Here is a 26,152-nt window from a genome sequence, read left to right as displayed (position 1 = left end):
CCCAGGCTTTGGAGCTGTGCATGGCCTCCCACGCGGGTACTCACCGTACTGACGTTAATGTGCATGTTGCTCTTGGTCAAAGTCAGGTTCATTAAATGCATTCACTTAATATGCTTACTTGCAAGTAATAAAACAATATTGTTTTTTCAGCATTTCAATAGCCTAAGCTTTAGCTCTAAGTCCAAATGTGTGAGGTTTACTTATTTGCCAATTCTGATGATTCCAGAAAGTTGATTCATAGCCAAAAACTGATGAGTTCTTATTTTACTGAAATAGGAAGTTTCCATAGTCGAAACAATAAATAATTAAGTTTTTAAAAAAAATTAGTTGACAATCTTGATGGAATTTATTTATTTCAGAATAAAACAATAAGCAGCATGGAAATGTAAAGTGCTACATAAAAGCCCCACATTACAGAAACTTGAAAGGTTCATTGGTTTAGAAAGTTACAGGTGAAACAGATTTTTTTTTCAAGCATGCTATTTTAATTACCTTGATATGCGGTCATGTGTTATGTTGGTCAAAGAAAAAGGCTTGGGTTTCCAAAATCTGAAAACTGGGGGGTGAAGAAATCCTACACCTTGGCGCTGTGTAAACCAGATTATACACTCGATTTTGGTCTCATGCTAGTTATGGGGATGGGGTAGGCCTTTAAAAATAATCGTTTTCTGAAGAGACCCTGCAGTGGGGTTTCACTAAGAAGGCTCCCAAAGACCAACTTTGCCCACAATGGGGGATCAATTTAAGGATTTTTAGGGAGCACAGGTGACCTGAAAAGAAGAGAGTGAAGTGTGCCCCTTTCAGATGTATGTATCAGCCGTCACTATGTCCCAGCACAACCAAGCAAGTTGCTGGTTAGTTGACAGGTGAGGGACAAGAAGCCAATGAGAGGGATCTGCACAGTGCTCGATTTTACCATGTAAGTGCACGCCATGGAAACACGCAGCGCGACCGACCGCGCAGACCCAGGGGCTGGCAAGAGGCTGAGAGGGAGGCAGCAGAAGCCAGCCTGTTCTGAGCCCAGCAAACGCTGAGATGCCGCTGCTACCTGGTATTCCCAGTGGGTCACGGACCTCTTGCTAGCAGACCACTGACCTCTGAACTAACATTTCTTTTATCTTGTGTTCCAAATCAAGAGCTCAGAATGCATTTTCTCAACACAATAAAGTTATAAAATGATGACAAAATTTTCATGACATGCGAGGTCTTCATAAAGTCCTTGGGATTTTTTTTAGCCTCTACCAACTTCAGTTACAGATATGACAGAGATAATCTATAAGCAACTTTAAATGCTAATCTATGAAAATTTAAGACAACTCTGTATTATATCACAGTATACAGTAAGTTCTTATTTTAGATGCAGACATAAGGAAAAATTGGCTGTCAAATGAAAACAGGAATTGTGCCTCATAGTTAACAGATTAAAAGTCCCAGGAGTAAAAATTAAATTTGCCTTTAAAATGATTTAATAATTTTTTATATTGCCCATAATTTCAGTTACTCAAAACCACGTAAGGACTTTATGAATGCCCTCCCCACAACTATCCAAGATCCACATGGGCTATCTTATGTGGACTGCTCTAGAAGCTGAAGGACAGCTACATTGTTTGAGTTGGAAAAACACATGAACTTCTGATGCACTTTCAGAGCATCACCTATTTGAAAGCTGGGGACTGCTTACATTTAAAACTGAAATCCTCATCAAGAACTTCCAGATGCCCTCAGCGTTGCTAACTGAACACACTGGAGGCAGCATCTCCTGTGATTGTATGGGTCTCACCAGGCGTTACAATGATAAAAATATCTACGAGGGTTGGTGGAGCTGGCTGGCACAAGTTATATCTTGATTTTTCCACCAGAAATTCTTCCTTGGGCTTCGATTAGGTGGACAATTCTAAGTAAAGGTTCTCCTAATTCTGTCACGGTTACTTGAGCCCTGAGCTTTTCAACTAAAATGGTGCATGAAATATTTCCACATTATGCATATTCCTGAAATAATTAAATTTATAGTGATTTCAATGCTAGGCATATAATACATCTCAAAAGATATACAATTCAAAGCAGAACAAACATTCAAACCTTAAGATCTTCCCACTTTACTTGGAGAAGAAAAATCAAACAATTCCCTGGCTTGGACCCTTTTTTCCTTAAAGATCTTCCTTGAAGACTGTTTTCTGTCTCTAGTTTGGTGTGCACTGGGGACAGCAGGGGAACAGCATATCAAAGCCGTTACAAAGCACTTCCTCTTCAAGTAATCTCCAATAGAAAGATGTGACCTCATCTCGGTGAAGAATGGTTAGGACATAAACTCACAGAATGGGAGCTCTCGACATTTTAAGGAAGCTGCTTGAGGAGTTCTGCTCTTCCTTTTCAGCTCTTCTGCCCCGTGTCATTCTCCATAAGTAGAAACACAGCACCCAATAAATACTATTGAGTAACTGCTAGCACTCATGGGAACTTAACACCCTCTTCTAGCCCAAAATGTCACCGGGCTACACAGAAAAAAGTCCTGCATAAAAAGCAGCTGAAGCATGAGAAAAAAATTATCTCCCTGGCAAGCAGATCAGCCAGTGAGCCGAGGACCGCCGACTTCCAGCCCCGAGAACTAAGTGGGACCCGCTGCCGGACACGGTCTGAATGTCTAGCCACACTGTGATGAATTTATAAAGATCAAAAAAGGAATGAAGGGTGAATACAAAATAATCTTTTTGTAAACAATTCTGAGATATACCCAATGCAGAATGTTTAATGAAGCAGTTGAGTGAGTCACAGCTCTTAAGTCACAAAACAATATTATAACTCAAAGTCAAATATGTACTCATTGGCCAGATATATTCGTCGGAATATAAGAGCGGCCAATGCCAAAGTCAGGATGACGATCAGAACAGCCGATCCGCCGTGATCAGTGTGGTTGTCTCTGGGCTGCGGGCCTGGCGTGGCGTCTGGGGAAGCGGATGGCCTGCTCTGACTCTGCTGCTGGGCCCTGCGCTGTCGAGGGCTCATGGAGGTATTCTTAGCTGCAGGCGGGGTAGGTTGTTCAAAGGATGCTGCCGAGGGATTCTGGACTCCAAGCTAGGAAAATGCGAAGAAATTTTGTTGGAAATTGGCAAAGACAGCTTGTGTATATATTGTTGCCTACTCAAGAATACAGCAGAATCTTAAGTACCAAGTACAACTCGGGGCAAAACTACCAAGAGCGGCCTGAGACGCCCTCCTTCCTGAGGAGGAGGGAGTACTCCCACGTCATGGAGGCAGAGGAGGAGCCTGCCAGCGACAAGCACGACAAGCACGACGAGGAAGGGCTTCCCAGGCTCTCCATGCGTGGCTTTCTGCTCTCCAGCAGCGTCGGTTACACATGGAGCACTTCCCTTTTTCCAGGAGATTCGAGGGAGGAAGCAGTTTCATTTCCACTTTCAAATGGCAAAACAGTGACTCGTCTTCTTCCAACATTCTCCTACCATGTCAACATGCTTCCGACCAGAACAGCAGAGCCCAGGCAGCACCCCGAAATCACAACTCTTCCCAGCACTGCTGCTGTGAAGATTCGCTGTGGTGCTCAGACCAGGCTTACCCTTCGTCACAGTCGCTGCTGCAGGACCGGAGCACAAGTTCACAAGTGTCCTTGTCTTAGTACTGCATATTCTGTGCTGTCAGAGTTCCTTGGGAATATGCTCAGAAGTTTGGAGGCAGTCACGTGTGACTGAATGTACCCTCTATCTGGCACACTGGTTGCCTCCTCAAAGCACCAAATGACAACTGCTTTCTACCACTTCAATTTCTGGCCAGCCAATATCAAGATGTGGTATCTCTGTACAATGAAGATAATATCCAATTTGGCACTTGTGACTAAATGGGATAATGATAAAAAGTGCTTAGGATATACAGCTGTTTATTAGTATTATTCATTTGTTGCTATTAGTGTATCTTTCTGGGAGGCATCTCGTTTAGGTTCAAAAATAGTTGCAACCTCATCTAGGACAGCTTTTCAATTAATATAGTCAGGGAAACAATCCCTTAAAACATTGACTGTAGATGGCATAGCACATACACTTAAGTATTATACAGATATTACATTTTAATTAGGTTCCTATGTTTTAGATGCCTTTTGGATGGTATCACTTATTTATTTATTTATTTATTTTTTTACAGGCAGAGTGGACAGTGAGAGAGAGAGACAGAGAGAAAGGTCTTCCTTTGCCGTTGGTTCACCCTCCAATGGCCGTCGCGGCCAGCACGCTACAGCTGGCGCACCACGCTGATCCGATGGCAGGAGCCAGGAGCCAGGTACTTATCCTGGTCTCCCATGGGGTGCAGGGCCCAAGCACTTGGGCCATCCTCCACTGCACTCCCTGGCCACAGCAGAGAGCTGGCCTGGAAGAGGGGCAACCGGGACAGAATCCGGCACCCCGACCGGGACTAGAACCCGGTGTGCCGGCACCGCAAGGTGGAGGATTAGCCTAGTGAGCCGCGGCGCCGGCCTGGATGGTATCACTTATTAAGTACCTTGTCTACAATTTTTCCTACTTAAGATACTCATAATCATAGTTAAGTCCTTAGTAATATAAATCACTTTTTCTAGAATAACCAGCATCTATGAGGGAGTTTTGTTTGCTTTTTAATATAAAATGGAGTGATTTATTCAGAATCTCAATCTGATGTACCAGAAGAACATAAAACTGTCGGTATTTTCCCATAGCAAAAAATCTGCATGAAAAAGCAACAGATGGTCTGATGTTATCTTCTGTATTTAGACTCCTGGCAATCTCTCCCTTCCAGGCTAAAAAAAAATATGCAGAGCTGATCTGGGATTTGATGCGTAACACCTCAGTGAATTAATATCACACTTGCAAGTAAGGCAGTCACCCGCAGCCAAAACAAAGCTTCAGTCACTTCCCTAGTGGTCAAATTATTAATCTGAGTTTATATGTATAGCAAATTAAAAATTTAACTTATAATTGTAGATAATGTATTGTTTTTTGGTATTTTGACATAAACTGGTCTCAATTAACTGTATCTATGAAAAAGAATTCCAAGTCTTGCATAAGTTAAAATAAAAAGGAAGATACTAGCCTAATAGTAACACTGTTTGTACAGTCTAATGTAAACTTCTTAATTTCTTTACCTATTTTCCTAGTTTTTTTTTGTTTTTTTGTTGTTGTTTTTTTTTTTTTTTTTGACAGGCAGAGTGGACAGGGAGAGAGAGAGACAGAGAGAAAGGTCTTCCTTTGCCATTGGTTCACCCTCCAATGGCCGCCGTGGCCAGCGCGCTGCGGCCGGCGCACCGCGCTGATCCGATGGCAGGAGCCAGGAGCCAGGTGCTTTTCCTGGTCTCCCATGGGGTGCAGGGCCCAAGCACTTGGGCCATCCTCCACTGCACTCCCTGGCCACAGCAGAGAGCTGGCCTGGAAGAGGGGCAACCGGGACAGAATCCAGCGCCCCGACCGGGACTAGAACCCGGTGTGCCGGCGCCGCTAGGTGGAGGATTAGCCTAGTGAGCCGCGGCGCCGGCCCCTATTTTCCTAGTATTTTTAATGCAGATTTTTTAAAAGATTTATTTATTTATTTGAGAGGCAGAGTTACAGAGAGGCAGAGGCAGAGAGAGAGAGAGAAGCCTTCCATCCGCTGGCTCACTCCCCAAGTGGCTGCAAAGGCCAGAGCTAAGCAGATCTGAAGCCATGAGCTTCTTTCAGGTCTCCCACACGGGTGCAGGGACCCAAGGACTTGGGCCATCTTCTACTGCTTCCCAGGCCATAGCAGAGAGCGAGATTGGAAGTGGAGCAGCCAGGACTCGAACTGGCGCTCATACGGGATGCCAGCACTGAAGGCAGCGGCTTTACTCACTATGCCACAGAGCTGGCCCCTTAATGCAATTTTTAAAAAAGATTTATTTTATTTATTTGAAAGGCAGAGTGACATAGAGAGATCTTCTATCTACTGGCTCACTCCCCAAATGGCTGAAACAGCCAAGGCTGGGCCAGGCCAAAGCCAGGAGCCTGAAACTCCATCCTGGTCTCCCATGTGGGCAGCAGGAACCTGAGGTTTTTGGGCCATCTGCTGCTGCTGCTGCTTTCCCAGACACATTAGCAGGAGCTGGACTGGAAGCAGGGCAGCCAGAACCTAACCCGGTACCCTGATATGGGATGACCCGATATGGGATGCTGGCATCAGAGGAAGCAGCTTAACCTGCTGCACAACAGCAGCCCTTTTCTTAGCATTTTTTAAAAGTACCAAAACAATCAAACGACAAATACATACTGACTGCTTACTATATGCAAGGCACTATGCAAGATACTTGGGATACGGCAGGGAAGTGGAAAGTAAACCAGGACGCCCGGAGAGCTTACATTCTGGGACATGAGACAGACTATGAACGATTACAACGAAAACTGCAACTGGACTAGGTATAACCAGAATATATAACAAGAGGACCTGACACAGATTTAAAATACATAAAAGATTTACTATATCACAAGTACCTGTGCTAATAGCTGAAACAAGATAACCACCTTCTTTCTAACAGAATTGTGCTATTTTAAAAAAACATAAAATAGTAAAAATGATTAGAATACTGGAGACGAAAAGTAATCCAGAAGTTTTAATATTTCAAGCTCAAACATTCTAACTTTTTTTTTTTTTTTTGACAGGCAGAGTGGACAGTGAGAGAGAGAGACAGAGAGAGAAAGGTCTTCCTTTGCCGTTGGATCACCCTCCAATGGCTGCCGCTGCAGCCGGCGCACCGCGCTGATCCGATGGCAGGAGCCAGGATCCAGGTGCTTTTCCTGGTCTCCCATGGGGTGCAGGGCCCAAGCACCTGGGCCATCCTCCACTGCACTCCCTGGCCATAGCAGAGAGCTGGCCTGGAAGAGGGGCAACCGGGACAGAATCCGGCGCCCCAACCGGGACTAGAACCCGGTGTGCCGGCGCCGCAAGGTGGAGGATTAGCCTATTGAGCCACGGCGCCGGCTCTAAACATTCTAACTTTATAATTAACTCATTATGTCCCTCTACGATTCATACGATGACACTGGGATCATGTAAACATGGTTTACTCTCGCCCACCTACACGTTTTTCTCACGCCTCCATCTGTTATCTCCGGGCCTTCTGCTCCCCCACCACGCCTAGCTCCCTGTGTCCACAGGAGAAACCACTCAAGACCACTGAGCGCACTCTTTAGTAAGGGACACCCCCACAAAAGACAGGCTGTATTGGCCCAGCACCTGGTTAATTTACTTGCCCCTTAAAGTAATCTATAAACTGAAGAAAGGATTTAAAAAAAATAAAAGATGTGCCTACATAACCAATGGTACCAAAAGACAGTTAATTTTTTACAGAGAAAAAGAACAGTCATTGTTTTTCACCATAGTCCTAATTATTAGCACTGATCCAGTAATATCTTTTAATCAGTCTTTCCGACCACCTGGGCCCACCACTTATTTTTTAACAGGTCAGGGTACAACTGACACCACCTGCAGCATTCACTGATTCTTCCGACAGTTATTCACTAGACCCTACATGTGCCATCTGGACAAGGCTGCATTGTCCAAAAGCCCTTTACAATGACAGCAAGGTTCTGTGTCTACACTGTCCAGCACGGCACCTATGTGTTACAGGTGTCTCTGTAGCACTTGAAATGTGGCTGGGGTAACTGAAGAACTGCATTTTTTATTTAATTTTGATTAATTTAAGTTTCAATTTAGATAGCTCCATGTGGCAGGCAGCTACTGTATTAGAGCAAGTTTGAGGCCGATAGTTGGTTAAGTGAGTGTCTCATTGCAGTTTAACAAACTTGCCCAACATAGTGTCTACTTAGAAAGTGGCTAACATGTATGTATCTTGTTTCATTCTGAGTCTTACACTGTGCTAAAACTAACTTTTCAGAGAAATTACAGAATTATAGAGGGACAGCAGGACTTAAAAACTTGTTTAGTTCTATCCCATTTAACAAAAACCTGAGGCCTAGAAAGCATGCATAACTTGCTCAATGTAATTAACTCATTAGACAGACAGCTGGGTCAGAATCCAGCTGTTCCAAATATTTGATCTAGGAGTCTTCTCCTCCTATTCCACACAGCGATGACAGTATAAACACACACATAACATTTGAAAACAAAAGCCATACCGACGTGCTGGCTGTAGCACCCTGGAATGTTGTAGGTCTATCATCTTGTAAATCATTTAATGAAAACGAGTGGTTCAGGTCTGCCTCAGCGAGAGTCTTGCCTGCTGAGTTGACTTCTGCCTGTGAACAACACACACCCGAGAGCAGTATTACAAGAGCACACACCAACTCAATCTTCTGTCTTGGATTTAGCTTGATCGCTGGTTTAATATCCACTGCCTAGCAGTTAAGAACTGAGCACTGGTGTGTCTGGCACTGTGTTAGTTATTACGGGATGAGGCACACACAATCCTGGTTCTCAAGGAGCTGTCCTTGATGAGGGAACAAACCAATACCCTGGGTCACAAGCTACCGTTCTAAAAAGCTCTGAAAACCAAAGCTTTTGTGTAATGTTTAGGCAAAGGCAGACATGAACTGATGTGAAGCTATCTTAAAATAAGAAATACTATGAATATTTTGGTATATCTCCTTTGCATTCTTTTCTGCATACAATTTCCTCAAACACTGACTTTAGGCAGTATTTTAATACTTTAAGTAGCCACACATTATTCTGGAATTTATTTAGCACCACTAAAAGATCAAACTGCATTAAACAAAATTCTGTCTCCTTGCCTCTCGTCCACTTCTCTGCATCCTGCCGGCCCTTCCAGGTCCTGTTCTTGGGAGAAGTTCGCCCTTCCATTTTACTGCAGTGCTTGGAAGAGGAGGTGCTCAATAACTGTGACTACCTTGTTCCTTCTGAGGATTCCTCGGACATGGAAACTCATGGGGCCAGATGCGTTTCATCCATCAGAATTTTTCAGATTTTAGAAAAGACTGTACATATCTAATAACTAACCTGCAGATGAATCTGATTATTATTCTCTTCTTATTTCTTATCTCTATTTCTATAGTAATAGCTACAATTTATTTTAAGAGAATGTTTTTTAAGTTTACTTATTTTCATTTACTTGAAAGAGTGACAGAGAGAGGGAAATCTTCCATCTACTGGTTTACTCCCCAAATGGTTGCAACAGCCAGGCCCAGAACAGGCCCAGGCCAGGCCCAACCCAGGAGGCTGGAGCTCCATTGGGGTCTCCTATGTGGCTGGGCCACCATCTGTCTCCCAGGATGCATTGTCAGGAAGCTGGTTCAGAAGTGGAGTAGCCAGGCCTTGAACTGGCACTCTGATATGAAATACAGCTGTCCCAAGTAGAGGCTGGACCCACCATGCCACAATGGATCCAGTAACTAGACGTTATTAAGTACCAGGGACGGTTCCAAAGGAAATACATGTATTAACTCTAATCCTCACAACAATCCCGTAAAATATGTATCATTAATATCTGCATATTAGAAAAAGGCACAAAGTGATTAAGCAGTATATCTGCTGTCATATATTAACAAACATCAAAATTAGAATTTGAAGTCAGAGCCCAAGTGTTAAACACTATGCCTTTGAGTTATGTAACGACAACATTTTAAGACTATTGTAATAGAAGTTTATTGCTTTCATTTCCATCCACAATTCAGTAGTGAACAAAAGAGCCAGATAATTAGAATTTATTTAAGAATTTATATACCTTAAAACTGATCTGTCTAGCCAGCTCCTTGGCTTCTTGATCAGCCTGGCTTGAATGGCTTCCAGATTTTAAAGGCAACAGGACATCCTTCATGGCAGAGCCACACCCTTCACAACAGAAATCCTGTGATCTGGTAGGAAATAATTTTTTGATGACTATAAATCAAATAGTTGAATAAGTTAATTCACTTTCATTGAGATACTCAAATACTGAAGAATAAAAGAAAGGAACATTGGACAATCCTACATTACATTTATCTATATGCTATAAATTAGACAATTAAAACAGTAATTATAGTTCTGACACAAGTATGTAAGTTAAGCTGGCACACAAAAAAGCATTCAGGTATTCAATTTTTTTCTCAAGTATCTAAGGAGGATTAAGCTTTAAATTTATACAACAAAATATATACATTCTCTATTAGACTGTCCTCAAGATCATGTATGACAGGTCTATTCTAAGTCTGTGAAAAGTACATTATAAAGCTCAAGTTATCTTTTTAGGAAAAACATATAAAGCAGTAAATAATCCAATTAAAAATTGAATTTGAAGATATTCCTAAGGAAAAAAACTCAAAAATCCTACTCATCTGGAAAGCACTCAAATTGGAAGATTTGGGAGAAGCTATGGAAAACCCAAAGACCAAATCTATCACTATATTTTATTAAGATAAGCCTATTAAATAGGCCATTTCCTAAGATATGTTTTTCCATTTTCCTATTCCAGGTATAACCAAACTTTCCCTATAGCTCACCAGAGTGCTGTAAAGATTTGAATGAATGAAAGTAAATATGTAGAAATATATATTGTCTGTGCCTCATTAATTGGGACAAATATATGAGATGTTAATAGGGATAGATTGTGACAAATATACTAATATAAGCTGTTAGCCATAGGGGAAACTAGGTATAGGGTATATGGGAACTCTGTACTACTTCACAATTTTTATTTTGTAAATTTAAAACTATTCTGAAAAACTTGAGGATTATTGTTATAGAACTTTTCAAAAAACTTATTTTTTGGTACGTATACTAAAATCTGATTCAAAAGCCTTGGATCTTGAAGAATGTACTATTTAAATTTATGAAATAGCATTGTAAAAACAAAATCTACATAAAAACATTAACTTAGTATTTATTGATAAGTATTTTTTATTTCACCAGAGGCAGCATTGCTGTTTATATTCCTTTAAGAATCTGTTGTATACAAATTATTTGCCTTTAAAATGTACTCGCTTTTAACTGAGAAGTCAGGGAAGTTTAAAGGAGAGTGTTTAACTGTATTAGTCTTTCTACAAAGATAGTATGCTACCATGGGTAAAACAAAATCATTTTTTAAAAAGGCCTCAGAGCTGGTGCTGTGGCATAGCAGGTAAAGCCGCCACTTGCAAGGCGGGCATCCTATATGGGCGTCTGTTCACATACCAGCTGCCCTACTTCCGAGCCAGCTCTCTGTTAATGAGCCTGGGAAAGCAGCAGAGGATGGCCCTAATGCTTGGGATCCACCACCCATGTGAAAGACCTGGAAGAAGCTCCTGGCTTCAGCCTGGCCCAGCCCGGGCCATTGCGGTCACTTGGGGAGTAAACCAGCAGATGGAAGATCTCTCTCTGTCACTCCCTCTCTCTCTATATATATACAACTCTGCTTTTCAAGGGGGCCGGCGCCGTGGCTCACTTGGCTAATCCTCCGCCTGTGGCGTCGGCATTCCATATGGGTGCCAGTTCTAGTCCCTGTTGCTCCTCTTCCAGTCCAGCTCTCTGCTGTGGTCTGGGAAAGGAGTGGAGGATGGCCCAGGTACTTGGGCCCCTGCACCTGTGTAGGAGACCAGGAAGAAGCACCTGGCTCCTGGCTTTGGACCGGCGCAGCTCTGGCCATTGCGGCCATTTAGGGAGTGAACCAATGGAAGGAAGACCTTTTTCTCTCTCTCTCTCTCTCTCTCTCTCTCTCTCTCTCTGATTCTACCTGTCAAATAAATAAATAAAAACCTTAAAAAAATAAAATAAAAAAAAGGCCTTTAATGGGGTGTTTTGGCACATCTGGCTAAGCTGCTGCTTAGAACACCCACATCCCTCATTGGAGTGCCAGTTCAAATCCCAGCTATTCTGCACTTTCAATCTGGCTTCCTGCTAATGGCACTGGGAGGCAGTGGGTGATGGCCCAAGTACTTGGCCCCTGCCGCCCACAGGGAGACCTAGACAGAGTTCCTGGTTTCGGCCTGGCCCAGCCTCAGCTGAGGCAGGTATTTGGGTACTGATCCAGTGGATAGAAGATCTCTCTGTCATTCTGCCTTTCAAATAAAGAAGTTAAGTCTTACAAAAAAAAAAAAAAAAAAAAGAAAGAAAGAAAGAAAAGAATTAGCCCTCACCACTATTAAAAGCAGAGGATACTTTGAACTAAATGACTAATCATGGTTACACAGACCAAAAAGCCCCTGGAAAAAGTGGAGATGTCAACAGCACTGGACAATCACAACTTAATAAAATCTCCTTGCTTTATTCTAGATTGTTTATGGAGCACTTGCTATTAGTCAGACTGAATAGAGAAGCCAGTTATGTGGATCTACTCCCTGTCCTCAAGGAGTTTTTAATCTTGTGGAATACACCATACAAATAATTGCTCTGTTTTTCTACTATCTGTAATTCTGTCCAAGTGAAGACAAATGACCAATACTATATTCTAGGAGAATATGTATCCCATGTTAGGAAAATAAACCTTAGGGAAATACTATCACTTTTCAATAACTAGATAGCATGAAATCAATTCATTAGATCTTTATCACCTCAAGGAAATTAGTAGTAAGTGAAGATCTAATCTTGTAGCCAAAACAACCCAGACGGAGTTGCAAGATAAGAGAGAGAACCCATCTCCAAATAGCCATTACCACGAAGAGTGACCAGACTTTATCAAAGAGTGAAATGTAAAACTTACTTTTTGGCAAGTGCTCTTCTTTCCTCAGGTGTGTAGTCTAGAGAACCTATGGCTCCCTCTCCCTTTGTTGGCATAAACCCAATGATGGCTAATAATGCTGTCCTTACTGAAATGAAAATGAAAACATCAGTTTAAGCTGTTTTGCAAAAGGAAGTAAGTATACTCTAGAAAAACAGTTAAAGGCTTTCATAGAAGGGGTACAAGCAGGGACAGTGTATTAACATGGTGGCAGAAATCCAGACACATGAGAGCATTTTTATTACATACTTGAAAACATCAAAGTATGTATCTCAAACAGCTTCAGTCTCATTATTACTATGCGCCGACTGAAGTCACACGAGACTTCAACTCCCTGTAAGTGAACACTTACTGCTCCACGAAGGCTGCCAGGTTTCAGGATGATGTCCTGAGATGCTCAAACAGATTTTCTTGCCCACTTCAAATCGTCCATTAGCCTTGGCAATAAATAAAGCATTTACAAAAATGACATGCGTGTGTTTAGTGTTCTATACTTTCTAAATATAAACATATTTTATAGGCTTATATATGTAATAAAGAGAATTTTTAAAAGAATTTAACCCTAGGGGTGCACATATTGTATCCTCTTAGATCCCCAAACCATATTTGTTGGACACTTAATAATAAAAGTAGATTTTAAGTGTTACAGCACCTTTCTAAAACTGAGCTGTATGTATATCTGGAACCTAATTAACATATGAACATTCACTGAGGTGCTACCCTGTGCCCAGTACAGAGCTGGGCTCAGTTAAGGAGCTTGAGAAGACATGAAAGAGACTGAGATAAAATTGAAGGACTTCATGTCAACTGACTAGATACTGGTAGGGAAGGGCGTGGAGACAAAGGCTTTGAGACAGAAGTGACTTTCAGAAGGATGACGCCATTTAACAAGATGAAGATCCGAGGTAAAGATTTCAGTTTTGGACATGGACCTGCCATCTCGCTAGGAAAGCTACTGATGCTGTCCAGCAGTCAGGTAGCAGTGTAGGTACACTGATGTCACCAGTGACCGCTGAAAGAATCTTATAGAAATAGGAGAAAGCAGCTGAAGTCTGGACTTGTGAAATATTTTAGGGGGAAAAAACGAAGGAAGAGAGGCATGAAGTTAGAATATAAGTACCATCTGGGTACTGACCTAGAGACTGACCTAGTCACTGCTGCACCCACAGGACCTAGTAAGGACCTACATTTAATAAATATTTGTTCAATGAAAGTTGGAGAAGACTTTCTGGAAGAAAGGAAATGAACCAGAGAGTACCCAACACTGAGTACTGCAAGGGCGGGGTTGATTCTCAGCCAATGTGTTCAATATGACCATACCACTGGTCTAACCATTGAGATCATTGAGATATTGCCCTACTTATTGGTAAACAGGTGCTGCTACCTCCCCATCACCACCAAGTTTCCCCATGCACCAGCCCCTTGTATCACGCTACCTGGCTCTCTGCATGATCCAGCAACTAAAGTGATTCCTGATGCAGTAGGGTCCTCTGAGACCCTGAGCCAGCCTTTTTGCCCACATTAACAATTCTCATTATCATTAAATGCTTGTGAAGCATCTTCTAGTATGCCGGGAACTTTAGAATAAGTGTGATTATACATACCTTTTACTACAATATATATTATATATACAACATTCCTTTTGATATATGACAAAATAGAATTTCATAGGTATTATGTAATCTGTGCTGCAATGGAAGACTCTAAAATGATGCTCTTTCCAGTATGCCAAATCTAGGCAAAAAGGAGCCTTGATCTGGTACTTTTTTTTTTTAAAGATTTATTTATTTCTTTGAAAGGCAGAGTTATAGAGAGGAAGAAACAGAGGGAGAGAGAGATCTTCCATCCGCTGGTTCACTCCCCAGATGGCCAAAACAGCTGGAGCTGTGCCAATCCGAAGCCAAGATCTGCTTCTGCATCTCCCACACAGGTGCAGGGGCCCAAGGATTTGGGCCACCTTCCACGGCTTTCCCAGGCCATAGCAGAGAGCTACATTGAAAGTGGAGCAGCTGGAACTTGAACCAGTGCCCATATGGGATACTGGCACTGCAGGCAGTAGCTTTACCCGCTATGCCACAGTGCTGGCCCCTTGATCTAGTACTTCTGAATACATTTTGCTTCCCTTTGGCTGCCTCAAGTCAGATGTTTAACTTAGACAGAACATGAGACTGAGAGGAAGCAGTGGGATTTCTTAGAGTGGCCTGACCCCGGAGCAGTAAGCTTGTTTCAACTGTGCTTGCGGTGGAAGTCAGACTACAACAGGCCAAATCACAGTAAGAGGTCACTGAGGTTACCAAGAGAAAACAGGGACAGCTTAAAAGTGGAAAGATTCAGAAAGGGTTTTGTTTTTGTTTTTGTTTTTTCCAGAAAAGTTCTTGTATTTTGTTATGTTTTGGAAGCTTAGGGAAGAATTAACAAAATATAGTTTAAAGGAAAAGAAGGAAGGAATGTTTAACAAGAGAAACTAGATTGGGGCCGGTGCGCCTGGCCTGAAGTGCTGGCATCCCTTATGGGCGCTGGTTCAAGTCCCAGCTGCTCCACTTCCGATCCAGCTCTCTGCTGTGGCCTGGGAAAGCAGTAGATGGCCCAAGTCCTTGAGCCCCTGCACCCGCATGGGAGACCCAGAAGAAGCTCCTGGCTCCTGGCTCCTGGATTCAGATCGGCGCAGCTCCGGCCATTGCGGCCAATTGGGGAGTGGACCAGCAGATGGAGGACCTCTCTGCCTCTCCTTTCTCTATGTAACTCTGACTTTCAAATAAATGAATAAATATTTAAAAAAAAAAAAAAGAGAGAGAGAGAGAAACTGGATCAACAGCTTTCCTTCACATGAAGATAACATCTGTAAAGATGGGAAGAAAATCTGAGACAGAAATATGGCTGGCTTGGGGCCAGTACTGTGGCATAGTGGGTAAAACCAACACCTGCAGTGCCAGTATCCCATATGGGCGCTGGTTCGAGTCCCAGATGTTCCACTTCTGATCCAGCTCTCTGCTATGGCCTGGGAAAGCAGGAGAAGATGGCCCAAGTCCTTGAGCCCCTGCACCCATGTGGAAGACCCAGAAGTTGTTTCTGGCTCCTGGCTTTGGATTGGCACAGCTCCAGCCATTGTGGCCAACTGGGCAGTGAACCAACGTATGGAAGACCTCTCTCTCTCTCTCTGTGCCTCTCCTTTTCTCTCTGTGTAACTCTGACTTTCAAGTAAATAAATAAATCTTAAAAAAAAAAAAAAGAAGAAGAAGAAATATGGCTGGCTACCATTTATTGAGGACACTGAACCTGGTCCCATCCTACAAGCTACCCATAAGAAATTACACTTGTCCTCCCACATCAAGCCAGGTAGGTATCATTACTGTCACTGTGGAGATGAAGAAACTGAAGGAAAGAATGTGGGGAAGATGGGAAGCACACGGAGATGATGTCACTACAAAGTATGACAACATGACTCTTTGTGGCATCATGTGCTGTGCCCGGCTCTGTGCACCCCTTAATTCACAGACTCCTAACACCCGTGCTAGGACATTGACCCATTCGTTAGTATCATTAGCATATCCCAGATGCATCAGCTTCCTAGACATTATTTTGGGAGGGCAAATTGCTGTCCCAGGGTCCGGACCACACAAGCAAAATTATTATGTTTTACTTTCCTTCTTGATAAAAACACATGCCCTCACTATACTTTGCAGCCAGCAAAAAGAGGTAAGCCATAAGTGTTCCAAATAGCCAAGAATTCTTACCGTGAGGAGAATAATGCTAGGCGGTTTCATGGGATACTCTGGTGGCAGTACTATTCGTCCATGATAAACTCCTCCGTCAAAATCAGAATCTGGAGGCCCTCTGACTGTGAAGTGCCATTCAAACAGGTTATCCTGAACCAAAACAACAGGCCACAAGGAATCAGTAACATTAAAAAGCTGCACCATTTTTATCAATATGAATATTAGAAATATTGGGTAAGAAAAATTTAATGTTTTGTTATTGATGGACAGTTTCTAATATACAAAATGTCTCAAGGATGAAAGTTATAAATAAATAAAAACTGAAAATAAAAGCTACTTAATCTAGTTTTCATGTGCCGTAAGAGCTAATAACTTTCTCAAGCAAATACATAAAAAAATTTCCAAGGGGCAGGCATTTGGCACAGTGGTTAATATGCCACTTGGGACGCTTGCACCCCATGTCCAAGTACCTGGGTTCAAGTTTCAGCTGCACTTCTGACTCCAGCTTCCTGCTAATGTGTACCCTCAAAGGCAGTGGTAATGACTCAAATAGTTGAGTCCCTCCCATTCACAAGAGAGACCTGGAATGAGTTCCAGGTTCCTGGCTTCGGCCTGGCCTAGCACCATCTGTTGTGCATTTGGGAAGTAAACTAGTGGATGGAAGAGCTCTGTCTATCCCTTTCTATCTCTGCTATTCAAATTAAAAAGCTGAGTATTGTTACATATTCACAAATCAGATTGATTTAATTAACTGGAAATAAGTCCTTGAAAGAATACCAATTATCATACAATGAAATGATAACCATAAATTTGGATTAAGTAAGCCTTTAAACAGTATCTTTTAAAAAGGCTTATGAGCTTATTTATAAATGGTCAGTAACATTAGCACATTTGCTATTAATGTCAGCTTATAGTTACCAAGCACTTTTCAGTTGCAAAATACTTGTACATAACACTCTTACATTATTTTCTAACTATAACTATAACTATAACTATAAAACCAGCTTTAACTGTTCTCCTTTTATAAATGAGAAGACTGAAAAAAGGTAGAGACATTTGTACAAAAAGCCCAGGGTGGCTACAGAGACCCGTCATGGGACTGAAGTTTCCAAGTTCCACACCCACCACCACGCCCCCCACCAGCTCATACTCAAGACCTAACACCAACTTAGCATCTGAGACCCACTTGTCAAGAGACCAGAATCTGCTCCTTCTAAAATGAATGACTAATAAAATACTCATGAACCACAGGGAATAAACTTTATCAGTAAACTATGTTAAACACATCTGTAATGGCTCAAAGCAATGAAAAAGCAATTTTTAAGAGTTTGTTTTAAATATTAAAGTCTTAAAAATTTGTATGAAAAGTATGGAGATAGAAACTAACCTCTAAAGGCTGCGCATGGTAATGATCTGTTGGATCTTTTAATTCCGCTGCTTCTTTCATTAATCGTTTAACAGCTAAAATAAAATTCATAAAATAGAGACATTTAAAATACACTTTTCTGAGCAATTAAGTACGAGAAACTAACAAGCCTAGAGAAAAAGCTGCTACAAAGGAGAATATGTAGTTCATATACATACTGAGCATATAGCACAGGTTCAACCGGGGCTAATATAATAACAAGTGGTAGCTGGGCACTAAAAGATGGCATCCTTTAGAGAGTTATATACTAATTTAGGTATATAAGGAAGATACCACTTCAATAAGTACTCATATCTGCTTCCTATGTGGTGGCATTTATCTAAGTGCCATATTAATTCAGTCCTCAAAACATTACTAGATAGGTGCTATTGATCCCCACTTTCCATATCAGGAAACTTAGACATGGAGAATGCAAGTAGTGTGAGTCTATCTTATTAAAATGTCTGTATCAATAAAATGGATTTCATGCTCCAATCTATGATGAAGCTTGATGGGAGAATGGTGAAATCAGTGATGCTTTTAAAAAATGTAGGGGGCCAATGTCCCCAAAGAAATCAGCAGTTTACAAATGGATGACTTGTTTTAAGGAGGAACAAGATGGAGCTGAAGATGACACCCACAGCAGCAGATCATTCACATGAATTTGCAAGCGAAAACCGCTTGCTCATGCCCTAAAGGACTGATGATTAACAGCAGAAATACAGCCACTGCCACTGACATCCCTACTGGTTCAGCTTACACAATTCTGACTGAAACATTAAAGGTGAACAACTTCCTGCTTGATGGGCACCAAAACTGTTGCACCCAGATCAGCTACAGACAAGGGCAGAGCTGTCAATGGACATTTTTAACAAGTGGGATCAAGATCCTGAAGCATTTCTCCCAAGAATTGTTTACAGGAGATGAAACATGACTTTCTCAGTATTTTCCTGAAGGCAAGGCACAATCAAAGCAATGGCTACCAAGAGCTAGATGTGGTCCAATCAAAATAAAAGCACACAAGTCAAAAGTAAAGGTCACGCCACAGTATTTCAGGATGCTCATGGCATTTTGGTTGTTGACTTTTTCTGAAGGGACAAGAATGATAACATTTACTTTTTATAAAGAATTTTAATGGGAAATCACTAGGTATCCTGTTACAGTCCTGATTTCACGCCTCCTGATTCTTCCTGTTTCCTAATCTTAAGAAAATCTTTAGGGGCTGACACTGTGGCACAACAAGTAAAGCCACAGTTTGTGATGCCAGCATCCCATATCAGAGTTAATTTAAGTCCTGGCTACTCCACTTCTAGTCCATCTCCCTGCTAATGGAGATTTTCCACTGGGAAAGCAGTGGAAGGTGGCCCAAGTACTTGGGCCCCTGCCACCCATGTGGGAGATCTGGATGGAGTTCCAGGCTCCTGGCTTTGGCCTGGCTCAGTCCTGGCTATTGCAGCCATTTGGGGAGTGAACCAGCAAATGGAAGATCTCTCTGTCTCTCTCCCCCTGCCTTTCTCTCTGTTGCTCTGCCTTTCGAACAGACAAATACAACTTTTAAAACAATATTTAAAGGGCACCTATTTTTCTTCAGTTAATAATATAAAACAGACTGCACTGACACGGTTAAATTCTCAGAACTTCCAGTTCTTTGGGGCTGGACAAAATAGCTAGTGTTATCACTTACAAAAGTGTCTTGAACTTGATGAAGCTTATGTTGAGAAATAACATTTGTATTTTTACGTTTTAATTCTTTTCACAAATTTTTGAAGTCCCCTCATATAAGCATCACACACTCATATATATAATTAGAGCGATTTGGTATGTATCAGGACTCTGGGCATACAATTTAATTTTAATCAAGCATTCTTAGTCTTAAAAATAAGTTTCTAAGATTCTATCCTATCTCATAAATACTAATATTCTTTCCCATCTCCTACTCTGAACTAAGCCCCTTATGTACTTGATTATCAGATATTTATTGCATTCCTACTAAGTGCTATAACCCTAATTAAAATACAGTTTGGGGAGCAAGCATTTGGCTGCCTGGGATGCCACATCCAATATTAGAGTGCCTGGGTTTACATTCTGGCTCCGCTCCTGATCCTGATTCCTTCTAATATGCACCCTGGAAAATAACAGATGATGGCTCAAGTAGTTGAGTACCTGCCACTCACATGGGATTCCCAGGTTATATTTCTGGCTCCTAGTTTCAGCCTGGCCCAGGCCTGACTATTGCAGGCATTTTGGAGAATGAACCAGCAGATGGACAGTTCTCTGTCTCTTGTTCCTCCATATATCTGTCTCTTGAATAATTTGAAATAAAATTTTTAAAATACAGAGGTTTGGTTATGAAAGAGCTTCTAGTAGGGGGAAGAGGAAAAAACAGCATGGTAGACTCTGCATTAGAAACAGGTATATTCAGACAGCCTTTCCTTCCAAGTTCTGGACATGAGGCTGTGTTCAGATCTCTGAACACACCCCACCTTTCTTCTACTCCAGGCCTTCCTTCACGGCGTTGCCTCAACCTGCAAAGCTGATCTGGCCCCCAGCCCTCACCTCACCATCTAGACGGAATCTCTAGATGGGTTCCAACCAGAACTTTAAGTAGCTTTCTCAAGAAGGTCTCCGTGAACCCTCAGCCTCCCTCAGAAGAGTGACTAGAGTCCCATCTGGGCAAGTCAAAACCTCTGAGGAGCCCTGGGTGGAGATCAGGGTAGCTCTCCAAGTCATTCTGATGGACAGTCAGCTTCGGAAACCACTGCCCCAGACTAGGCTGGGCCCTTGCTGTGTGCACCGTTAACATGCCGGAGTTCATCTCATCTGTAACTACCTACCAAACATCCATCCTTCTTGCTTAAACGCCCGTTAGTACGGTGCATAACTCCTTCACCGAAGGCTTAATACATAATGCATACTCAAATATTAGTTGAATTTTATTATCATCTTTCAAAATATCTCTTTCCTGATTAAAGGCAATGTTTTTCAAACTTACTTGGTGGATGAGAAAATAAAATCCTTTGTTTAAAGAAAAGCTTAAGGAGAACTCCAATATGAAAAATTAATAACGCAGAGTTGCTTTGGTTAGACAGGTCAGCATGGAAAGGTCTGCAGGCTATTGACTGTTCTTTTATGTTCATTTACTCCTGAAGGGGTCCCAGGAAACAAGGGTTGAAAACCTCCGGTTTAAAGCCATAGAAAGATATCATTCTCTTCAATTAATATACACACACACACACACACACACACACACTCATATATATATATGTATACATATATATATATGTATACATATATATATATATATATATATAAAACCATGGAAGCTGTTATAAAGTTTGGCTACCATGAGCAATGAAAGATACCAAAGAGACTGTTTTTCTTTCACTCTTCATCTGATGGTTACCACATTTTCTCTGCCTTATCCCCATGCAGTTCAGTTCAATAGGAGAGAAGCAAATAAATACCCAATAGTTGTACCTCAATATAGGTATGAAAGCACAAAGATTGCTATAAAAATGTATTTGTACCAATCCTATAAATGAAGAATCATTGGCTCAACAACTAAAGAAGTTGATTAGTTCCTAGGCCACATAGCACATACTGTGTGAGAGCTAAAACCACACAGCCAAACAGAAGGTAAGATATCTAGTGTTTTCATAATCTTCGTTTTTTTCCAGAAATAACATGTTAGGAATGCTTTAGTGAAAAAGAACAGGGCCTCTGGACTTAAAGCTGCACTAAAAGCTGGCTCTGACATTTGTAGCTCTAAATCCTTGAACGAGACACTTAATCTCACTATGGCTCAATGTTTACATTTGTCAAATGGGAGTCAATAATTTCTGCCCATAATACTCCTTTCCTTTGCACTCCTCCGCCTCCCCCAGGTCACCAGTTATTAAGGTTAAAAATGGGCTGGGATATCAGGCCTTCTCCATGATCTCTTTGGCTCAGAACCACACCTCTGCACATGTAATTGGCTGAGGCATGGCTCCCTGGCACCTAAGAAGTAGCACTGCTATGGGACAAAGTCCAAAGTGCTGCCTGGCACACAGGGATAGGGCACAGTCTGACACTCCTGATACTCCATCTCTTGTCTCCACGTGTCTGCAGGGGACGTTTTTCCACTCCAGCTCCTTTCCTAATGCTTTGCAAGGTTATTCCACGGAACGCTTACTGTGGGGAGAATAGCTGAGCCAGGGAAGGCAAAGGAGGACACCCACGTGCCTGTTCTTCCTTCTTCTTCTTTTTTTAATATTTATTTATTTTATTTGAAAGTCAGGGTTGTTGCAGAGAGAGAGCGACAGGGAAAGGGAGAGGGAGGGAATGAGGGAGGGAGGGAGGAAGGGAATAAGGGAGGGAGGGGGATAGAATGAGAATCTTCCATCTGCTGGTTCACTCCTCAGATGGCTGCAATGGCCGGGGCCAGGCCAGGATGAAGCCAGGATCCAGGAGCTATGTCTAAGTCTCCCACATGGGTGTCAGGGACTCTAACATTTGGGGCATCTTTTGCTGCTTTTCCCAGGCCATTAGCAAGGAGCTGGATCAGAAGTGGAGCAGCTGGGACACAAACCAGCACCCATATGGGATGCCAGTGTCACAGGCCTTTCCCAGTTCACCATAACGCTGGCCCCTTGTTCCTCCTTCTTTGGAAGGCCACATGGTTACTCTGGACACAAGCCCTGGGCTCCATGGACCTAAGCATTATGGGCCTTCCTATGTCCAGCCAAGCTCACTGGGCTTATACTGGGGCTTGGAGCCAACAGCCAGCTAGAAATAAAGGAATCCTTTACAGGCTACTGTCTGCCCTACATCAGTTTCTCTTGGAAAGCAAATATGTTGACACCGTCAATTGCCGAAGCATACCAGAAGAGGCAGGCAGACTGAGAACATGAACCCAATGTCATGATCCCCAACTGCCTCTTTGTGCTCTGAAGATGAAGGAACTTGAGCAAACGTTTAAGATGTTTCCGCTCAGGAAAACTCGGCAAAAGTATTCAACAAGCACCTGAAGAATATCTGAGTGCTACAGATGGAAGAATGCCCTATAGTAAGCTCACAGTGAGCAGAGAAAGACATGAGAACAATTACAACAGAAAATGGTGATGCTAACCAAGTATGTGCAAGTATAGGGACAACCATATCTGCCGAAGGCAGCTGGACCAGGCCAAACTTTAAAAAAGCTGGAAGAATTAACAGGAACTTCAGAAGGATTAAAGGAAAGGCATTCCAAGCAGAGGTTCCAATAGTGACCCACACGCAAGTGAGAAAAGCTGGAACTCATCGTTTCTCAATTCCATCTGCAGAGTAGTTCAGGCAAAACAGACAGATGGCTAAAATGCAAAGGAATATCAGAGTGGTGGGCAATGAGGCTGGTGAGACAGGCAAAGGGTCAAATCATGAGCAGCCCTGCAGGCCAAGCTGCACGGTTTCCTCTGAACACTATCTGCAGCTGTCAGGAAGCTACTGGCGAATTTTCCATTTGAAGAGTAATCTAATCACTTTTGTATTCTTTTCATCGATCTGGTGGCAGTAGTGACTGACTAGATGCAAGTAAGTCTCTGTGTGCTCAAATGTTGCATGTCACATGAATCTGTGTGTGTGTGTGTGTGTGTGTGTGTCTGTGTTATGTGTTTTGAGACAGAAGCTGAGCAAGGGGGTAGACCAAGAAATCATGGATGACTCCCATGGGTGCCTGAGTGCTGTCAATCCCTAGATAGCAATATTAGAGTGAGGTGCAAGTTTGGGGAAGCAGAGAAAACCAGAGTTTGGTTTTTATATCTTTCCATTGCCTCCCCCCCCCCCAGCCCAATCTGTGGGGAAGCTGGGTGAAGACGCTGAGTCACTAGTAAATTCTATGACTCGATAGCTTAGGAGAAGGGTCAGAATTAGACATTAAAGCTTGAAAGATCAGCACCAAGGTACAGTTGACACCAATGGCACAGATAGGATAATCCCTAGGGGTCTGGTGGAGGTAGTGGATACCTTTGCACTAGTCCCCTATGCTCCCATCACCTGCTACACATGGCCCTTGTGAGAAAAGCTGCCACAGGAGGTTCTTTACACACAGGTCTCCCTACTTTGTACGAATAAGATCCTCCTCCCTTACCCAGAGTAGATGCACACAGGGATCGGGGAGCTTCATCCAGAGGCAACCACTGCTTGGCTAGTCAGAGGCTTATGCAACAGCCCTACACAGAGCTCTGCCCACAGTCACAAGTTCATTCCCAAAAAAATCTTAAGTTTTTCTTGCTATGAAATGAACAAATATACTCTCCACACTACCCAGACCCTTAACCAGTTATCTGTGCTGTCTTCATTTAACTTTCCCATCCACACTTCTAAGACAACCCCATATCAGACAGAGAGGAAAGGGTTATATTCTCTAGACTGTATGGCATTTTAAGTCATTTCCTTTTACATAGGCATGATTCTAAAAATACTACAGGACCAAGAGTAAAACAAAGGCAGGAAGTGCTTTCACTCTGCCGCCCAGCATTTTTCTGTATATTCTGTATTTCATCTAACTCACCTTCTCCCCAAATCATCTACAATCTTTTTTTTCATTTATTTTTGTCTTTGGAACAGCAGTACCACTTTTGAAGAAATGAAACCAAAGAGACGAAGCAAAGCATGATATGGCTACAAGAATGTCAGCCAAAGCTCAACCAGCTAACAGTAAGTCACATACTGGAGAATATCCCAATCTCAGTTACAATAATCCATCAACACTGAGCAATGTCTGCTGACTACAACCTCTTGGGACGCCCCAGTTCCCAATTCCAAACTGGACTACTACGTTTGCATCACTCCCTGGACATTCCACTAAGTACTTCTGCAGACTTAAGGCACCATGTGACCAAGGAGTCACCATATGTTTCCATCCAAATAGTTTCATTTAAACCTACCACAATCCAAATAATTCACTCTACCATCTAACCTTAAAAATTAAGCTTTTCTTTCCCTCTGATCTCCCGTACACTCCCCTAAAAGGTTTTAGCAGATGAGCTGGGGGAGGGTTGTGAACCCACTGGAAATGTAATTCTTGGAAAGCCCATGGCTTTCACCACATTTTTTTTAGGGAGTCTATACCCCCCCAATACCACAACCAATTCTACATACTTGGTCACCTAGGGACTAGGGACATTTCGTAGCCTGGCAGCATTCAGACTAACTCTATTCAATCAGTTTCTAGAGTTTTTGCATATGCTGAAATGTTTTTTAAAATCAAAGATTCTCAGTAGACAATTCTTTGCATAAAGACGCTAGCCTGGCTGATTCCTACTGAGAAGCAGCTTTTGGGGAAGGAAAAACTAAGCAGCAGCAAGAGTTGGCCAAGTCATCACTAAGATCCTGGGATTTACCACTCAGAGCTAAACAGTGGAGTTTCTTGTCTCTTGCTGAGGCACCACCAGAAGACAACTGGAGGCTGGGAGTGTCGGGCCGGCTTCTGTGTATGCAGGAAAGAAAAATCTCTGTGGCTGAACACAGAGATGTATCATCTTAACCACTTTGGCACAAATCATGGTTAGCTCTCAAGTGCACGGCTCAACTAGGTTATTTTAGCTCCCTGGTTAACTGGTTTAGTTACTAAACGTCTCCTTTTGCTTGAACTTCTATTCACACCAAATGCTGCAAACAGGATATTTAAACCACCAAAGCCTCAAAATGTGAGAGCCAAAGTGCTAATAAAAGTCCGGCGGCAGCGACAGGGAGGGGCAGGGATAGTGCTCAGGTTGCAGGTACCGCAAGGGGCCACCACCCACCGGCACATCACCTTTCCACCTGCTCCTGCGGTTGGGATGATGAGCCAGCTCTCCAGAACGAAGATGAGGAAAGGGAGAAGCTGGTGCTGCCGGGCGCCGGCAGGTCCCGGGGACTGCAGCGGGTGTCTGCCCGGCCGCCCCGCCCTGCGGCCTGCACCTCCCTGGCAAGCGGCGGTCTCGCGTAGAGCGCGAAACCGGGAGCCGAGCCGCGAGTGGCGGCCAACGCTAGGGGACCGCGGCGCCGGGCCCCAGAAACCCGGGTCATTCCGCCCTCTGGCCCTTCTCACCCGGACTCTTCAGGTTGTAGCGGGTCTCCATGGCGGGGCGCGGGCCCGGCCTCCCGGCTCGCTGCCACCTCCTCTCGGCGCCGCCGCGGTCGCCGCCCGGGTCTCAGCGCGGCTCGGGCACACTGGGCCCGGCCGAGGGAGCCTCCGCAGACGCCGCCCAGCCCAGCCCGGACTGCGGGCGGGGTGGTGAGGGCGCGGGCGAGGCGCGGGCTTCGCGATGGCGCCGCCTCCTCCGCTGCTCCCCCGCCTCCCTGAGGGCTGGGCAGGCGCCGGCGCCGGCCGGGGCTTCGCTGAACCTGGGGCCCGGGCTGGAGGTCAGCCTCCACGTGTGGCCGCGGGCCCAACCCCGCCGC

General features: G+C 43.2%; 1 protein-coding gene across 4 annotated transcripts; it reads right to left on the bottom strand.

The window, feature by feature from the left end:
- Positions 1-336: 336 nt before the first annotated feature.
- On the bottom strand, positions 337-26,152 carry UBE2J1 (ubiquitin conjugating enzyme E2 J1). Of its 4 annotated transcripts, none has more exons than XM_002714578.6 (8): positions 25,800-26,152; positions 17,732-17,805; positions 16,363-16,494; positions 12,981-13,065; positions 12,611-12,716; positions 9,683-9,812; positions 8,121-8,240; positions 337-3,072 (listed from the first exon to the last, which is right to left on the bottom strand). In XM_002714578.6, exons 1-8 carry the CDS (start codon positions 25,828-25,830, stop codon positions 2,794-2,796), a joined length of 957 nt encoding a protein of 318 aa, XP_002714624.3. In that variant the 5' UTR covers positions 25,831-26,152; the 3' UTR covers positions 337-2,793. The 4 variants fall into 4 exon arrangements, with proteins under 4 accessions (XP_002714624.3, XP_089189033.1, XP_089189034.1 ...); XM_089332907.1 differs by having other exon boundaries at positions 337-3,846; positions 25,800-25,970; XM_089332908.1 differs by having other exon boundaries at positions 337-3,808; positions 25,800-25,970.

This window comes from Oryctolagus cuniculus, chromosome 5, assembly GCF_051225735.1.
Source record: "Oryctolagus cuniculus isolate XC-2025 breed Fujian yellow rabbit chromosome 5, ASM5122573v1, whole genome shotgun sequence".
Lineage (NCBI taxonomy): Eukaryota > Metazoa > Chordata > Mammalia > Lagomorpha > Leporidae > Oryctolagus > Oryctolagus cuniculus.
The sequence above is the reverse complement of the archived record's forward strand: the minus strand, read 5'-3'. Positions and strand labels throughout refer to the sequence as shown.